Raw genomic sequence first — 16,017 nt, 5'->3', positions numbered from 1 at the left:
AAAAGTGAACAAGCTTCTTTCTAGCCATAAGCTGGAAGCAAGCTTTATTATGAAAATAAAAACCCAATTTCAATTGAATAATTAGCGTCTGAGGGATCTCCACCCTTTAGCAGCGGAAGGACATGAGCTGATTTCCAAATGCTGGGTATGGAATTGAGCAAGAGACTCAAGTTGAAAATGTGAGCCACAGGTTCAGTAATAATACCAGCTGCTATCTTTAAGAGGTAGGGGATCCAGGTTGTCTGGACCTGTAGACTTTTTAGTGTCTATTGCCTTTAGTTCTTTATTGACCTCAGCATAAGAAACAGGCTAAAGTTAAAATGGTTTACATGAGGGCCAATATACTAGTTGACTGTAACAGAGCTGACATTAGAGGCCTGGGACCCACCATTATCAACAACTGAACCAACAGTTACAAAGAGCTTGTTAAAATCACCTACAATATCGGCTTTATCCTTCACTTCATTAGAATCCATCATTAAGTCAGGAAGGTCAGAGGCTTTATCCTTCACTTCATTAGAATCCATCATTAAGTCAGGAAGGTCAGATGCTTTATCCTTCACTTCATTAGAATCCACCATTAAGTCAGGAAGGTCAGATGCTTTATCCTTCACTTCATTAGAATCCATCATTAAGTCAGGAAGGTCAGAGGCTTTATCCTTCACTTCATTAGAATCCATCATTAAGTCAGGAAGGTCAGAGGCTTTATCCTTCACTTCATTAGAATCCATCATTAAGTCAGGAAGGTCAGAGGCTGTATCCTTCACTTAATTAGAATCCATCATTAAATGGTCAGGAAGGTCAGAGGCTTTATCCTTCACTTCATTAGAATCCATCATTAAATCAGGAAGGTCAGAGGTTTTATCCTTCACTTCATTAGAATCCATCATTAAGTCAGGAAGGCCAGAGGCTTTATCCTTCACTTCATTAGAATCCATCATTAAGTCAGGAAGGTCAGAGGCTGTATCCTTCACTTAATTAGAATCCATCATTAAATGGTCAGGAAGGTCAGAGGCTTCATACTTCACTTCATTAGAATCCATCATTAAGTCAGGAAGGTCAGAGGCTTTATCCTTCACTTCATTAGAATCCATCATTAAGTCAGGAAGGTCAGAGGCTTTATCCTTCACTTCATTAGAATCCATTATTAAATGGTCAGGAAGGTCAGAGGTTTTATCCTTCACTTCATTAGAATCCATCATTAAGTCAGGAAGGCCAAAAGCTTTATCCTTCACTTCATTAGAATCCATCATTAATTCAGGAAGGCCAGAGGCTTTATCCTTCACTTTATTAGAATCCATCATTAAGTCAGGAAGGTCAGAGGAGAGAAGAGGAGAACCTGACACTGATCTGATTAGCTTCCAGAACTTGGTAGGGTTGTTTAGGTTCTCTGTGACTGCATTTAGATAGACATCTGATTTGGACTTCCTGATCAATCTTGTACATTTGTTTCTTAGCACTCTGAAGGAGGCCCAGTCAACAGGAGCATTTTGTAAGTCTAGCTTGAGCCCAAGAGATATTTCTCTTTCTAATTCATTCTGCCAAGTTATCTGAAAACCAGGGATTGTCCCTTCCACTGATTCTACATGGCTTCACAGGGGAATGCTGATCACAAATGGACACAAATTTCACATAAAAATAGTCCCAGGCAGTGTCAGCATCAACAATCAGACTTACTCTGTCTATATTATGGTACAGATCATGTGTGAACGCTTGCTCATCAAACGGTCTAAACTATATTTAAAAAATATTTGGCTTTGATCATTGCTGTATTTCTAACGCAAACAATTGCACACTGACATCATTTCCTTAGAATAATGTCCAATAGCGTTGATTTGTTAGGTGCTCTGATATTTGGTCTTGTAGGTGCATTAATTCATTGAGTGAGATTCAGAGAGTCACACAGTTATGTTCAAATCTCCTACAATAATGAATTCAGAGTCATTTAGCTTGTGCAGGACATCAGAAAGAGAGTGCGTCTCCCGAAGCCGAGCGCGGTCTGTAGTAGTAGCCGACTACAGTGATGTGGGAGTCGTTATATACGGTACATCTAACTAGCATTCTTACACTTTCAGTCAACATGGGGTTCAAATGTGTGCAAAATATATCAGATAATAATCAAGACGATATCACATTCTAGGCTCTCTTCTACACGTTCTCAGCATACCCCTGTGGCAGAAAATATATATTATATCTAGGCTCCAGCGAGGATCGAACTCGCGACCCCTGGTTTACAAGACCAGTGCTCTGCCACTGAGCTATAGAGCCAAATGCGTCATTTTGTAAGCACGTATGTAGTCTTTAGTGAAGAATCTATCTCCTGTTATACAGACAACAAACCCCGGAAATTGGTCACGAACACGGTAAACCATAGAAGCAGACAAGTCGACTACTAGTGCGCGTTCATATGTCGGAACTAGGACACTCGGAAATGTCAATTTTTCTGATTCGTGCACGCGCCATGTGTATAACAACAACCATTTACCTAGTTATACATTTCCGAGTTTCGACTATCACGTGAACGCGGCATAGTACTACGGGTGACCAAATTCAGTCCAAAAAGCAGACTTACATACCCTGCTTGTAGGGTCACCGAGCTAGCTGGTCTACTGCAATATGGCACTTTTTCATTTGATTGCAGGTTGGATTGGTTATGTTCTTATGTGCTTACTTGGTTTGATTTTGATCGTATTTCTCTGTTTTTGTCTGTACATCAAATATATTCATTTGAAATATGATCACATACCGGGACCACCAAGGGACAGGTAAGACATTATTATGTAACCTGAACATTTATTTTAAATACTGTAGCTGGAAGTTATTTTCAACTATGTATATTGAGTTACATAAGGATCAGAGAAAGTAGAGAACATTTATCCTTTAATAACCGCCAGGGGTCGCCGTTTCACCTGTCTTTTGCGATTTCACTGAGTGAACTTGGTTGAAGGGATGTGTCAACATAACGTCCTTATTTGTCAGTTATGGAATAAACGTCTCTTGTTATCCCACAGTTTTATATTCGGACATTCCACAATCCTGAGGGAAATTAGCAATGGTCGAGTTATCCACGACAAATTCCTGGAATGGTGAGCTGAATGCCATGGAGCAACGGTGTTGGTGGCTAAGACACACACACACCAACCAAGTTGTCTTGGGACATTTTACATTCTATTTAGTGTATTCTATTGTGTCTTTGACAGGTCTGAGACATATGGACCGGTGTACCGTATCAACGGAATGCACATTGTGATGCTGTTTGTCACCTGCCCTGATACCACCAAGGTAAACCTGTGCCTGAATATTACACACATCTGGTTTAAGGGAAGAAGTTAAGCATCTGTCCATTTCTTTGTACTATTTTACAAAGAAAATACCCAGTAATTTCTGTCTGTACTCTACCCTAAAATAAAGTGCCCATTCCATTTCCTCCACAAACTAAACGGACATTTTGCTTTCTCGCCACAGGAAGTGCTGATGTCACCAAAGTACCCCAAAGACTCACTGGTCTACAAGGGTCTTTTCAACCTATTTGGACAGAGGTGATTCCTGAATATGTTGTGTGATTTATGCTATATCAACATATAACAATTACAGCCACCGACTTTCTACCATTACATCTGTGTTCTTTTAATTGTGTTGACGTTTCAGTCTGTACATTATTTTCCAATACATTCAATCTGAATGCTGTCTGACTTACATTAAGCCACCTCCACATTAAAACTGGACCCCTTGGTCATTGGCAAGTGGATTCAGTGTCAGGGTACAGTAAATACTCTGTTGTCCTGCTTTTCCGCAGGTTTCTGGGAAGTGGTCTGATTACGGCTCATAATCACGATGCGTGGTACAAACAGCGAAGGATCATGGACCCTGCCTTCAGCAGTCTGTAAGACACTTATCTATTTCACTTCAACAATATATTGATCAATGGATCAGTCTGTCTGTCTGTCAGTTAACCAATCCATCCACCCACTCACCCATCCACCCACCCATCCATCCATCCATCCATCCATCCATCCATCCATCCATCCATCCATCCATCCATCCATCCATCCACCCACCCATCCACCTATCCATCCATCCACCCACCCACCCACCCATCCACCCACCCACCCATCCATCCATCCACCCATCCATCCACCCACCCACCCACCCACCCATCCATCCACCCATCCATCCATCCATCCATCCATCCATCCATCCATCCATCCATCCATCCATCCATCCATCCACTCACCCATCCATCCATCCATCCATCCATCCATCCATCCACCTATCCATCTGCCCACCCATCCATCCATCCACCCACCCACCCATCCACCCATACATCCACCCACTCACCCATCCATCCATCCATCCATCCACCCATACATCCACCCACTCACCCATCCACCCATACATCCATCACCCATACATCCACCCACTCACCCATCCACCCATACATCCATCCACCCATCCATCCATCCATCCATCCACCCACCCACCCATACATCCATCCACCCATCCATCCATCCAACCACCCACCCATCCATCCACCCACCCACCCACCCATCCACCCACCCATCCACCCATCCATCCATCCATCCATCCATCCACCCACCCATCCACCCATACATCCACCCACTCACCCATCCATCCATCCACCCACCCATCCACCCACTCACCCATACATCCATCCACCCACTCACCCATCCACCCATCCATCCATCCACCCATCCATCCATCCATCCACCCACCCACCCATACATCCATCCACCCATCCATCCATCCATCCAACCACCCACCCATCCACCCACCCATCCACCCACCCACCCACTCACCCACCCACTCACCCATCCATCCACCCACCCATTCATCCACCCACCCACCCACCCATCCACCCATCCAATCACCCACCCATCCACCCATACATCCACCCACTCACCCATCCATCCATCCATCCATCCATCCATCCATCCATCCACCCATACATCCACCCACTCACCCATCCATCCAACCATCCACCCACCCATCCATCCTTCCATCGTGCTGTGTATTGCCAGGTACCTACGTGGTCAGATGGGTGCGTTCAACGAGCGGGCAGAGCGTCTGATGGATAAACTGGCAGACATGGCTGACACCAACACAGCCGCCAACATGCACCAAATGTTCAACCTTGTGACCCTGGATATCATCACCAAGGTAACGAATGGTCATTCCTGTTACCCCCAGATCAACCCACTACCCCTACCAGTTTAATATTTCACATAAAGCTGTCTTCATGACAGGAGAACCAGTCAAAGTGACACATTTTCAGGTTATGACAATTGACTTACATGGTTATTATGCAAGCTACAGTGTCATCTAGCTATTAGGCAGCCAAGCCAGCGAGCTAGCCATTATAATGCATAACTAGGACTCAGAGTTGCTGCTGGTCAGGTATTATTATGACATGCTAATAAGCTTGATCTGAAACATGAAAGGCACTCATAATAAATGTATCATCATCATCAATGTTGTTAATCAGTGTTTCTACCTGTAGGTGGCGTTTGGAGTGGATCTTGATCTGTTGAAGGAGAGTGACACTCCGTTCCCCAAAGCCATAGAGATGTGTCTGAAGGGAATGGTCCACTATGTCAGAGACTCCACCTTCCAGGTAAGTAGTGACATAATCTTGGTTAACCCCGATCAAAAATCTTGTGTAATTCGGTCAGCTGCATTATAAATTGAGAGTTCCGGTGTGCGAATTCTCCACCTTTACAAAAGGACATTCTCAGCAAAGCCTCTCCCTTCTGATCCGTGTGAAGTGAAGCACCGCCTTTCCCCAATGCTGATACGTCCAAACAACCAGAGACGAGAAACCCAAACACCTTAACCACAGATAAAACAATGAGACAGATATTTCACCGGATGTATGATTGTGAAGCATCCGCTTGGCGTTTCCACATTCTACACATTTGATGAAACATTTGATCTCAATACAGTTTTCTCTTCCCAAAACTACAATCTGTCACGAACAGAGTGGACTAAGTTTTGCAGACTTTACCCTTTGCCAAACTTGTAAAATATTGCATTGTTTAGAAGGAGTGCAAAGGTGAATTTAGTTATTGCACACGCGCACTTCACAGAGTAGGTGTTCCCTAACGAAAATATGCAAAGAAAATCTTTGCCTTAACTATTGCTTGTCATTATCCCATGCATCCCATCCCTTCACAACAGATTATTTGGGTTTACATCAGGTCGTCAGGGTAACGGAGGTGCAGGTGCTTGTTGTGATGTTACCCTCGTCCTGATGGTGCTAGGCCCTGGCTCTTCTCCATGTTGTTGGTCAGCATGTGGCATGAGGGGTGGGTGGGTATTATATTTGATGCTTAGGGTCCTCAACCTCATGGTCAGGCCTGCTGTAGGCTGCTCGGTGAGCTTGGCCTCCCTCTTGACATACTGGTCATCATTTTCTTTTGTTCTTGGCAGTGCCCGGCCATTTTGGATATCCATGCTGATCAAAGCTTAGCCAACTAGCTATAGTTATTCAGTTCGCCGCTACCATAACTTAACAAAGCTAGCCCGTTACGAAGCTAACTAGCTATAATTATTTCCCGCGCCACTACCATAACTTAACAAAGCTAGCCCATTACGAAGCCAACTAGCTATAATTATTCAGTTCGCCGCTACCATAACTTAACAAAGCTAGCCCGTTACGAAGCCAACTAGCTATAATTATTCCCCGCGCCGCTACCATAACTTAACAAAGCTAGCCCGTTATGAAGCCAACTAGCTATAATTATTCCCCGCGCCGCTACCATAACTTAACAAAGCTAGCCCGTTACGAAGCCAACTAGCTATAATTATTCCCAGCGCCGCTACCATAACTTAACAAAGCTAGCCCGTTACGAAGCCAACTAGCTATAATTATTCCCCGCACCGCTACCATAACTTAACAAAGCTAGCCCGTTACGAAGCCAACTAGCTATAATTATTCCCCGCGCCGCTACCATAACTTAACAAAGCTAGCCCGTTACGAAGCTAACTAGCTATAATTATTCCCCGCGCCGCTACCATAACTTAACAAAGCTAGCCCGTTACGAAGCTAACTAGCTATAATTATTCCCCGCGCCGCTACCATAACTTAACAAAGCTAGCCCGTTACGAAGCTAACTAGCTAGCCAGTTATTATCTGTAGCTGTCTGCAAAAGTAAACCACTTTTTCCCCCTCTGAAAAATAAACAAGGTACACAGAGGGGGGGAAAAAATGGTTTACTTTTACAGACAGCTACAGATAATACCTGGCTAGCTAGTTAGGTAATGAAGGCGGTACCTTATGACATTGAATGGCTAGGTGCCCAATCAGAATGCGTTTGAGGATTTCAACTACTAAATATGACAGCATTGCATCCTCCTTCCCTCCCCCCTCCTCAGATCATGAACGCACACACGGCATATAGCCTCTTTTCCCTGGTCTGAGCTACTGGCAAAACTGGCAAATCCGGGCAGGGTATTTCATATACCATTTGTTATGTTTATGGGGAAACAAAACTGGGGGGAGGCACAAGTTCTACCAGTGGGGTCAATGTCCGGCTCTGCCACACCGTAGAGCCCTGGATGGCATCCTTAATGTATTTATTTTATAAGCACACAAACAGTCAAAACATTGGCACACTGAATCATCAACAGACAGATGTACTGCACCACAATGCTTCATAATCTGCATAGCATCAGTCCCTAGATGGCCTGTAAATATGGTGGAATTTCCTATTTCCCTAATCTAACTATTACATTTTGTTGAATGTCATATTAGCTCTACCCAAAGAACAAGAAGTTCATCAACGAGGTGAAAGCGTCTGTTCAGCTATTGCGTTCGACAGGCAGACGGTGGATCAACGACAGGAAAATGGCCATCCAAAATGGCGAGGATGTCCCTAAAGATATCCTGACACAGATCCTCAAGACGGCTGGCAAAGGCATGTTGTAGTAGCCTGGTCCCAGATCTGTTTGTGCTGTCTTACCAACTCCTACCAATGTTGACAAGAGTTGGCAAGACAAGACATCACAAACAGATCTGGGACCAGGCTAACATTGGAGACTTTTTACTTTGTGGCTCTGCATGTGACGTTGTCAGCTAAAACAGTCATGTTATTGATGAGGTTCAGTAGCAGAATTGTCTCAATGCTGTAAACTTGTATATATTCATCATTTCAGAGGAAAACAAGGACAATGAAGATGAGGAGCTTATGCTGGACAACTTTGTAACGTTATTCGTTGCGGGTGGGTCTCCATGAAAACCATTCCACAATTCAAGATTCAGCAGCTGGAGTTACCTTAACAGCCTTTACTCTTTTGTCTTCCTCTTGAAAGGGCAAGAGACAACAGCCAATCAACTAGCTTTTGCTGTCATGGAACTGGGAAGGCTGCCTGAGATATTGGCCAAGTAGGTCTTATTATTTCATTTCATTTAACCTTTGTTTAACCAGGAAGGGCTCATTGAGATTTGAAGAGCGTCCTGCCCAAGATAGGCAGCACCAAGTCATCACACAATTACAGACCGACAACATGAAAAACTACAAGTAATCTAGTAAAAACCATAGAATTCACAAGAGTATAACAAAATCATGAAACAGCAAATTAAAAACAGGTTGACAGGTGAAGGAATCAGTCTCAAAATCCTTCATCAGTGATTTAAAAACACCAATCGGGACAAGTTCTTCCAGTTTAAAAGTATTTTGTAAGGCGTTCCAAGACGATGGCGCAGAGTACATAAAAGCCCTTTTACCAAATTCAGTTCGGACATTTGGAACAGATAGCAGGATAGCGAACGAAGAGAGTACCCACCACATCTCTGAACAATAAAAATGGCCAAATAAAATGATAGTAAACCCTAAAAGTATACCAGTGACTGAGCCTACGAGTGACCAGAGAAGGCCAGCTAACCCTGGCATACAAAGTGCAGTGGTGCGTAAGGGTCTTGCAGTTTAAACTAAATCTGAAAGCGCCATGGTAAAGGGTGTCTATTGATCTCAAACACTGAGCAGAAGCATTCATATATAAAATATCCCCATAGTCTAGTAAAGGCATAAATGTGGCTGATACTAGCCTCCTTCTGGCTTCAAAAGAAAAACTAAAAGAAAATCCCATCAATTAAAATTCCAAGATATTTATATGACAGGTGAAAGGTTCAGAGGTCTATTTCTTGCTTTAGAAAACACCATTAGTTTAGTTTTGTCAATATTGAGGATAAGCTTAAATTTACACAAGGTATGTTGAACAGTATAAAAATAAATTTGCAAGTTCTGGAAAGCTTTGTGAGAAACGAAGCACAACAATAAAAAACAATATCATCATAAAAGTGAAGTTGCGCATTTAGCAAATTTTTGTCTAAATTATTGATATAAATAGTGAATAAGAGGGGACCAAGTACAGAGCCCTGGGGCACACCATTACAGACAGACAATTCAACAGACATGAGCCAATCAAATTGAGTGCACTGAGTTCTATCAGACAGATAGTTCGCAAACCATGCAGCTGCACACTCCGAAAGACCTGCACTCGACAATCTCTGCCTCAGAATAGCATGATCAACTGTATCAAAACCTTAGAGAGATCAATAAAAAGTGAGACACAGTGCTGATTTTGGTCAAGGGCTTCAGTGATATCATTTAAAACCTTCATGGCTGCTGTAATTGTGCTATGCTTCTTCCTGAAGCCCGATTGGTACATTGATAATATAGAGTTAGTATATAAAAACTATTTTAGCTGTTCACTCACAAGGGTTTCAAGTATTTTCACCAGGGGTGACAGCTTTGAGATTGTCCTATAATTATTTAAAAGAGTTGGATCTCCCCCTTTTAAAAGCGGTAGGACAAATGCTGATTTCCAGATCTTTGGAATATAATTACATTCCAGGGTTAGATTGAACAGATATGTAAGTTGTTCAGCTATGAAATCAGCTGCCAGATTTAAAAAGCAGGGATCAAGAAGATCAGGACCTGCAGGCCTTCTGTGATCTAAGGATTTTAGGGCTTTATGTACCACCTGCACTGAGAATGACAAACATCTAAAAGTTTGACCAGCCCTCGCTGGTTCATCCACACAGGGTTGTACAGAGACAGAGGACACTGGTTCATCTACACAGGGTTATACAGAGACAGAGGACACTGGTTCATCCACACAGGGTTGTACAGAGACAGAGGACACTGGTTCATCCACACAGGGTTATACAGAGACAGAGGACACTGGTTCATCCACACAGGGTTGTACAGAGACAGAGGACACTGGTTCATCCACACAGGGTTGTACAGAGACAGAGGACACTGGTTCATCCACACAGGGTTGTACAGAGACAGAGGACACTGGTTCATCCACACAGGGTTGTACAGAGACAGAGGACACTGGTTCATCCACACAGGGTTGTACAGAGACAGAGGACACTGGTTCATCCACACAGGGTTGTACAGAGACAGAGGACACTGGTTCATCCACACAGGGTTGTACAGAGACAGAGGACACTGGTTCATCCACACAGGGTTGTACAGAGACAGAGGACACTGAATCAAACAGCCTACCAGATGATACAAAGTGCTCATTGAAACAATTCAGCATTTCAGTTTTGTCATATACAGCAACAGAGTCCTTCAAAACACATGACGGCAATTCATTAACATTACTGTTACCAGACATAGACTTAATAGCCTTCCAAAACTTTCTAGGGTCATTCAGCTTATCAGTGGTAACAGACATGAAATATTCAGACTTGGCCTTCCTGAGAAGAAAAGAACACTTGTTTCGTAACTGCCTAAAAATAAGCCATTCGGCATCAGAACATGATTTCCGTGCTTTAGCCCAGGCTAGATTAGGTTTGTGAATAATACAAGGCAGCTCAGAAGAAAACCATGGATTATCCCGCCCTTTATAACCCTGAACCTGCGGAATGGGGCATGTTTGTTTACTATTTGCAAAAAAAATCATCATGAAATAATTTCCAGTCAGTTTCCACATTAGGAATAAGCTCAATTTTGCTTCAGTCAAAATAAAACAAATCATAAAAGAAAGCCTGCTCATTAAAACTCTTCAAATATCTCTTACGAATAACGCGTGGGTTTGTCTTAGTATTTCTAACAGCTACAACAGCACAATGGTCACTTAAATCATTACAAAAAACACCAAATGCAGAATATTTGGAACATTTGTCAATATCAAATCAATCAAGGTAGATTTATCATACCTCTTTGTTTATTAATCATTTCCATAATAAAACAAATACTTTGGTTGAGTTTCTTGGTGTCTATAACTTCTCCAGTGCGAAGCAAGAAGTAGATGACGTCATCGGGGTGAAACAGGAAATCAGCTTTGATGACCTGGGGAAAATGACCTACCTGTCTCAGGTACAGTGACTTAATTGATAGGTTTTATACTATATTAACTGTAGTGACAGAATCATTAGATCACTTGTTTTGGTACTGCCCATATGTAGCTTGTTTTTGTTCGCAGGTTCAGGAATGGCTGAATAATTGCAACACTTAGTTGGAGCTAACTCTGGAAATAGCACTGCTGGGGGATTTGAAAAGCCATCATCAATCGAACAATAATATATTAATACTCTTAGCAAAAATGTGTATCTTTAATTTACAATCTGTAGAAACTACGAGAAAAAAAAGGTTCAGAACATTTGTGAAACATCACAGTTGAAAAAAAAAGGCAAATATAAATCAAAACTGGATGTTCTTCAGAGATAGATGGGAGGGGTTGAGGGTAGTTGAAGGCTAGGACTGGATGGTCTTCAGAGATAGATGGGAGGGGTTGAGGGTAGCTGAAGGCTAGGACTGGATGGTCTTCAGAGATAGATGGGAGGGGTTGAGGGTAGTTGAAGGCTGGGACTGGATGGTCTTCAGAGATAGATGGGAGGGGTTGAGGGCAGCTGAAGGCTGGGACTGGATGGTCTTCAGAGATAGATGGGAGGGGTTGAGGGCAGCTGAAGGCTGGGACTGGATGGTCTTCAGAGATATATGGGAGGGGTTGAGGGCAGCTGAAGGCTGGGACTGGATGGTCTTCAGAGATAGATGGGAGGGGTTGAGGGTAGTTGAAGGCTGGGACTGGATGGTCTTCAGAGATAGATGGGAGGGGTTGAGGGTAGCTGAAGGCCAGGACTGGATGGTCTTCAGAGATAGATGGGAGGGGTTGAGGGTAGCTGAAGGCTAGGACTGGATGGTCTTCAGAGATAGATGGGAGGGGTTGAGGGTAGCTGAAGGCTAGGACTGGATGGTCTTCAGAGATAGATGGGAGGGGTTGAGGGTAGCTGAAGGCTGGGACTGGATGTTCTTCAGAGATAGATGGAAGGGGTTGAGGGTAGCTGAAGGCTAGGACTGGATGGTCTTCAGAGATAGATGGGAGGGGTTGAGGGTAGCTGAAGGCTAGGACTGGATGGTCTTCAGAGATAGATGGGAGGGGTTGAGGGTAGCTGAAGGCTAGGACTGGATGGTCTTCAGAGATAGATGGGAGGGGTTGAGGGTAGTTGAAGGCTGGGACTGGATGGTCTTCAGAGATAGATGGGAGGGGTTGAGGGTAGCTGAAGGCTAGGACTGGATGGTCTTCAGAGATAGATGGGAGGGGTTGAGGGTAGCTGAAGGCTAGGACTGGATGGTCTTCAGAGATAGATGGGAGGGGTTGAGGGTAGTTGAAGGCTGGGACTGGATGGTCTTCAGAAATAGATGGGAGGGGTTGAGGGTAGCTGAAGGCTAGGACTGGATGGTCTTCAGAGATAGATGGGAGGGGTTGAGGGTAGCTGAAGGCTAGGACTGGATGGTCTTCAGAGATAGATGGGAGGGGTTGAGGGTAGCTGAAGGCTAGGACTGGATGGTCTTCAGAGATAGATGGGAGGGGTTGAGGGTAGCTGAAGGCTAGGACTGGATGGTCTTCAGAGATAGATGGGAGGGGTTGAGGGTAGCTGAAGGCTAGGACTGGATGGTCTTCAGAGATAGATGGGAGGGGTTGAGGGTAGCTGAAGGCTAGGACTGGATGGTCTTCAGAGATAGATGGGAGGGTTGAGGGTAGCTGAAGGCTAGGACTGGATGGTCTTCAGAGATAGATGGGAGGGGTTGAGGGTAGCTGAAGGCTAGGACTGGATGGTCTTCAGAGATAGATGGGAGGGGTTGAGGGTAGTTGAAGGCTAGGACTGGATGGTCTTCAGAGATAGATGGGAGGGGTTGAGGGTAGCTGAAGGCTAGGACTGGATGGTCTTCAGAGATAGATGGGAGGGGTTGAGGGTAGCTGAAGGCTGGGACTGAATGTTCTTCAGAGATAGATGGGAGGGGTTGAGGGTATCTGAAGGCTAGGACTGGATGTTCTTCAGAGATAGATGGGAGGGGTTGAGGGTAGCTGAAGGCTAGGACTGGATGTTCTTCAGAGAAAGATGGGAGGGGTTGAGGGTAGCTGAAGGCTAGGAACTGGATGGTCTTCAGAGATAGATGGGAGGGGTTGAGGGAAGCTGAAGAATGGGACTGGATGGTCTTCAGAGATAGATGGGAGGGGTTGAGGGGAGCTGAAGGATGGGACTGGATGGTCTTCAGAGATAGATGGGAGGATTTGAGGGTAGCTGAAGGATGGGACTGGATGGTCTTCAGAGATAGACTGAGAGAATGCAAAGAGTGTGCAAAGCTGTCATCAAGACAAAGGGTGGCTACTTTGAAGAATCTCAAATCTCAAATATATTTTGATATGTTTAACACTTTTTTGGTTATTGGGGCGGCAGGTAGCCCGGTGTTTAGAGCGTTCGGCAAGTATGTTTTACTTCATAGTGTTGATGTTTTCACTATTATTCTACCATGTAGAAAATTGTAAAAAAAAAATCCTCGAATGAGTAGGTGTCCAAACTATCTACTAAAAAAATAAGAATAAAAAATATTTGTTCATATTTACAAGGTTGTTCTTTCTTTTAGTCAGCACCTCACTGACTATTGTGGTGTGTCTCTACTGTACACTACTCTAACTGTTGTATCTGACGCTGTCTCACATATTTGACGTTTGCCCCTGTCTTGTCTGTTCACAGTTCAATTCATACGTCTGTGGACGGTTGGAGAAGTTCTTTGAGGAGCCGCTGAAGTTTGACCCAGAGAGGTTCCATCCGGACACTGCCAAGTAAGTGAACCAATATTGTTTAATTGTTTCTTTCCAACGTTTGAACTGATTATGAGCTAACTGACATGTTATGGATGCTGTGTTTGTTTCTGTCCTGAAGGCCCTATTACTGCTACTACCCCTTCGCCCTGGGACCACGCTCATGTCTGGGACAGAGCTTTGCACAGGTGAGACACACACACACACACACACACACACACACACACACACACACACACACACACACACACACACACGCTCACACACACACACACACACACACACACGCTCACGCTCACACCAGATTCCTTCTGTTGTTTGCAGATGGAGGCGAAGGTAGTGATGGCCAAGCTGCTCCAGAGGTTTGACTTCAGCCTACTGCCTGGCCAGTCCTTTGACATCCTGGACACTGGCACTCTGAGACCAAAGAGAGGAGTGGTGTGTAGCATCAGACACCGAGGACAGACAGCTGCAGCCTGACTACTGGAACCTGGAGATGACTAGCCCTCGTCTTTCAACTCAACATATTTCTTATCCGACTCATTCCGTCTTTCTTCTTTACTGTCTTAAAAAAAAAGATGAACACATCATCAATGGTTTACCAATCTTGCGCATATATTTGCATAAATATAAATAGAACGTGAAACTTTTCCAATGGATTTACTGAGTTATATTTCATATAAGGAAATCAATCAATTGAAGTAAATTCATTATGCCCTAATTTATGGATTTTACATGACTGGGCAGGGGCGCAGCCATGGCTGGGCCTGGGAAGGCATAGGCCCACCCACTTGGGAGCTAGGCCCAGCCATTCAGAATAAGCTTTTGGTAGAGAAATTAACATTCAATTCTCTGGCAAAAGCTCTGGTGGACATTCCAGTAGTCAGTACGCCAATTGCACGATCCCTCAAAACTTGAGACATCTGTGGCATCTCGTGTTGTGTGACAAAACCACACATTTTAGAGTGGCCTTTTATTGTCCCCAGAACAAGGTGCCCCTGTGTAATGATCATGCTGTTTAATCAGTTTGTTGATATGCCACACCTGTCAGGTGGATGGATTATCTTGGCAAAGGAGAAATTCTTACTAGCAGGGATATAAACAAATTTCTGCACCACATTTGAGAGAAATAAGCTTTCTGTGCGTATGGAACATTTCTGGGATCTTTTATTTCAGCTCATGAAACATGGAACCAACCCTTTACATGTTCTGTTTATATTTTTATTCAATATACAGTACCAGTCAAAAGTTTGGACACACCTACTCATTCAATGGTTTTTCTTTATTTTTACTATTTTCTACATTGTCAAATAATATTGAAGACAACAAAACTATGAAATAACACATATGGAATCATGTAGTAACCTAGGAATGCGAAGCGAGGCGGCCATCTCTGTCGGCGCCGGAACCAAAAAAAGTGTTGCTTGAGACTTGCTTGAGACGCATAGATCTGTGAAATTCCGGTGAACTTTCGAATCAACATTATTACCTCAGTGCTTCTGTTTTAGTAAATGTAGCCGGTTTTAGTAGAATCATTTAGCCAAAATCACTGAGCCCCAGAAAATAATAATACTTTTGTCCACAAGGTGTCGCTGTAAACCCGCGGAATAAAGACCATTCATGTTTTGCCACTTTCTTGTTTACACTCGTAACCTCTAGATGAGTGTCATTTTAAATACATGTTGAATGAATTGCTGTTGACTGAATTGCAAGTGGAAGAATTCTACTTAGAGTTTTATGATGGGTTGCATTGTGAAAACTCAATCAAGTGTAACAGTTCTTTCCTCTGCCGCCTCAGCTTTGATGATTCAGTAATTAGTACAAAGTTTGGAAACAGTGTATCCATTGTTTGAATTGGGTCAACATGCCAGGGCAAGGAAGTGTACACTAAAGCTATCATCATTTTCACATAGCAATTAAAAGGATTAAGACATTCTG

General features: G+C 43.6%; 1 protein-coding gene and 1 non-coding gene across 2 annotated transcripts; one reads left to right on the top strand and one right to left on the bottom strand.

Annotated features, from left to right (window-relative positions):
- Nucleotides 1–2,196: 2,196 nt before the first annotated feature.
- On the bottom strand, nucleotides 2,197–2,268 carry trnat-ugu (transfer RNA threonine (anticodon UGU)). Its single transcript has one exon. It is a non-coding gene; the product is annotated as a tRNA-Thr (tRNA).
- Nucleotides 2,269–2,316: 48 nt separating this feature from the next.
- On the top strand, nucleotides 2,317–15,710 carry LOC115122868 (cholesterol 24-hydroxylase-like). The gene is made up of 14 exons (XM_029652138.2): nucleotides 2,317–2,765; nucleotides 3,012–3,086; nucleotides 3,201–3,282; nucleotides 3,466–3,539; nucleotides 3,797–3,883; nucleotides 5,040–5,178; nucleotides 5,519–5,632; nucleotides 7,772–7,934; nucleotides 8,173–8,238; nucleotides 8,329–8,401; nucleotides 11,267–11,351; nucleotides 14,012–14,100; nucleotides 14,201–14,267; nucleotides 14,404–15,710. The coding sequence occupies exons 1-14, from the start codon at nucleotides 2,617–2,619 to the stop codon at nucleotides 14,557–14,559; spliced, it is 1,419 nt and encodes a 472-aa protein (XP_029507998.1). The 5' UTR covers nucleotides 2,317–2,616; the 3' UTR covers nucleotides 14,560–15,710.
- Nucleotides 15,711–16,017: the final 307 nt, after the last annotated feature.

Source organism: Oncorhynchus nerka, linkage group LG13 (assembly GCF_034236695.1).
Source record: "Oncorhynchus nerka isolate Pitt River linkage group LG13, Oner_Uvic_2.0, whole genome shotgun sequence".
Classification (NCBI taxonomy): Eukaryota; Metazoa; Chordata; class Actinopteri; order Salmoniformes; family Salmonidae; genus Oncorhynchus; species Oncorhynchus nerka.
Note: the sequence above shows the minus strand (reverse complement) of the source record. Positions and strands in the feature narration are given on the sequence as shown.